Below are 2,191 nucleotides of genomic sequence, written 5' to 3' on the forward strand. Positions count from 1 at the left end.
AATTTAAGTATAAATGGTATTTTCATGAAATACCTTGGCTCTCAGTATTTGGGGAATTGTGTTCTTCCAACGGACATAATGCTGCACATTTTCTTATGAATCAGGCAGACCTAGACTTTCCTGATAGATATTATGTCTTTTGAAGAAACTTCTTGTCTAAGAAAGGAGAATTTATAAGTTAAATTTAAATGCTCACTTAGACCTTTATAAACAATAAAAATATGGGGCCAGATCTCTTGCCATTAGGACCTTAGGCCACATATTTAGGAACTGAAGAGAAATTATGAGTGACTTCAGATAATGAAATATCTTGTCAATTATAGGAGATCTGTGAGAGTAAGGAGACTCCCCCCGCCCCAGTTTTTGATTGTTTTCCCAATTGTGTTGATGTAGAGCAAGGTTTCTCAGCTTGGCACCAAAAGACATTTTGGGCTGAATGATTCTTTGTGTGGTACTGTCTTGTACATTGTAGGAAGTTTAACAACATCCATGGCTCCTATCCTCTAGATATGAATAGCACCTTCACCCCCTCAGTTGTGACAAATGAAAGACATTGTCAAATGTCCCTTGGAATGGGTGAATAGGAAATAGCCTCTAGGTTGATAACCACTGGTTGAGGGTGGGATATATTCCTGGGTGATTTTCGAACTTGGAGTGGTTTACCTAGGGATTAGGAAATTGGTCAAAATAACTACAGTCATTTCCAATTGTGAGTTCCAGTGATTTAGGAAAAATTCAGATCTCCTCGAATTTTTCTAAACCCACGTGAGGCACCCATAAGTGACCTTGAGCTGTTGTGCGTTGATTTAAAAATAACAGTAAATTTTAAGTAAATATTTCTTGCTATAATTATTAGTTTTTCTTTAATAACTGGAATTTAGTAAACTATGCTATTCATTAAGGCCTGGGAGGACCGCTTGATTCGAATACAAGAAACAATTGATGAATGGTTGAAAGTACAAGCTCAATGGCTGTACTTGGAGCCCATTTTTTGTTCAGAGGATATCATGCAACAGATGCCAGAAGAAGGACGTCAGTTTCAGACAGTAGACAGACATTGGAGGGATATTATGAAGTTTTGTGCAAAAGACCCAAAGGTGAAGTGTTTGTTTTCTCTCTTAAAAATAAAGGGAACCTTTATTTTTGACCATTAAAGAAAGCATTTGGCTTTTTTTTTTTCAACTACAAAATAAAACCTGCTAATTGTATATAAATTGAAAAGTTCAGAAAATATATAAGAAAGCATAAAGCATTAAAATACTTTACTTTTAAATTCATAAGATACACTACTTATAACTCTTTATTTAGTGGAGCTGCTTCAGATATACATTTAACTCACTAGTACGATATACACTCACTGCTCCCTTTCTCTTGTAAAATAAATCATAAAATAAGATGGAATGAGAGCGAGGTGTAGGTAATTCACCTGACAGTCTACTCAATGACTATATACTTGAGAGTGAAGAGAGAAAAGAATTTGCAGTTCTCTTAATTGGTCTCACTTGCTATGTGTATCTTCTAGTAAGTATAGCACCTTGTTGAGTGTGAGTCTAACATTGAAAGACAGGCTATATATTTATCATACATGTAGTATACAAAGTCCATAGATATACATATACTTTTTTAAAAAAATCTAGTATTCAACTTAAGAAATAGTTTGTTTCAGTGCTGGATGAAAAAGTAGCTGTGCTGGACTTGTTGAGAGTTGATATTTAAGAGTTGCAAGGATTTTGCCTATATGTTGAAACTTTGTGAGACATGACTTCTTGCAGATCAGCGGTCAGCAAATTTTTTCTGAAAAGGCCCAGATAGTGAATAGTTTTTTTTTGTTTGTTTGCTTGTTTGTTTGTTTTGCAACTAGTCAACTCTGCAATCATTGTAGCATGAAAGTAGACAAACAATACGTAATTGAATGGACGTGTCTGTGCTACAATAAGCTGTTTGTGGACACTGACATTTTCACCCTTTTTTTCATCTAATTTTTTTCAACTTTTTAAAAATGTAAAAATAGTTCTTCGCTTGTTGGCCATACAAAAACCGGTATCACAATGTATACATATGTCAAAACATCCAGTTGTATACCTTAAATATATACAATTTTTATTTGTCATTATACTTCATAAAACTAAATAAAAGAAACACTGGTATAACAAGCTGGATTTAGCTCGTGGGATGTAGTTTGCCAACTTAG

The 2,191-nt window shown here is 34.3% G+C and overlaps 1 protein-coding gene across 1 annotated transcript in view; it reads left to right on the top strand.

Annotated features, from left to right (window-relative positions):
• The window catches only part of DNAH12 (dynein axonemal heavy chain 12), a 228,350-nt gene that overhangs the window by 82,159 nt on the left and 144,000 nt on the right, over positions 1-2,191 (top strand). Inside the window, exon 21 of the mRNA XM_023537644.1 lies at positions 903-1,097. Coding sequence (XP_023393412.1) covers positions 903-1,097 — 195 coding nt within the window. The remainder of the gene's footprint in view (positions 1-902; positions 1,098-2,191) is intronic.

Source organism: Pteropus vampyrus, unplaced genomic scaffold (genome assembly GCF_000151845.1).
Source record: "Pteropus vampyrus isolate Shadow unplaced genomic scaffold, Pvam_2.0 Scaffold195, whole genome shotgun sequence".
In the NCBI taxonomy this organism is placed as follows: Eukaryota; Metazoa; Chordata; class Mammalia; order Chiroptera; family Pteropodidae; genus Pteropus; species Pteropus vampyrus.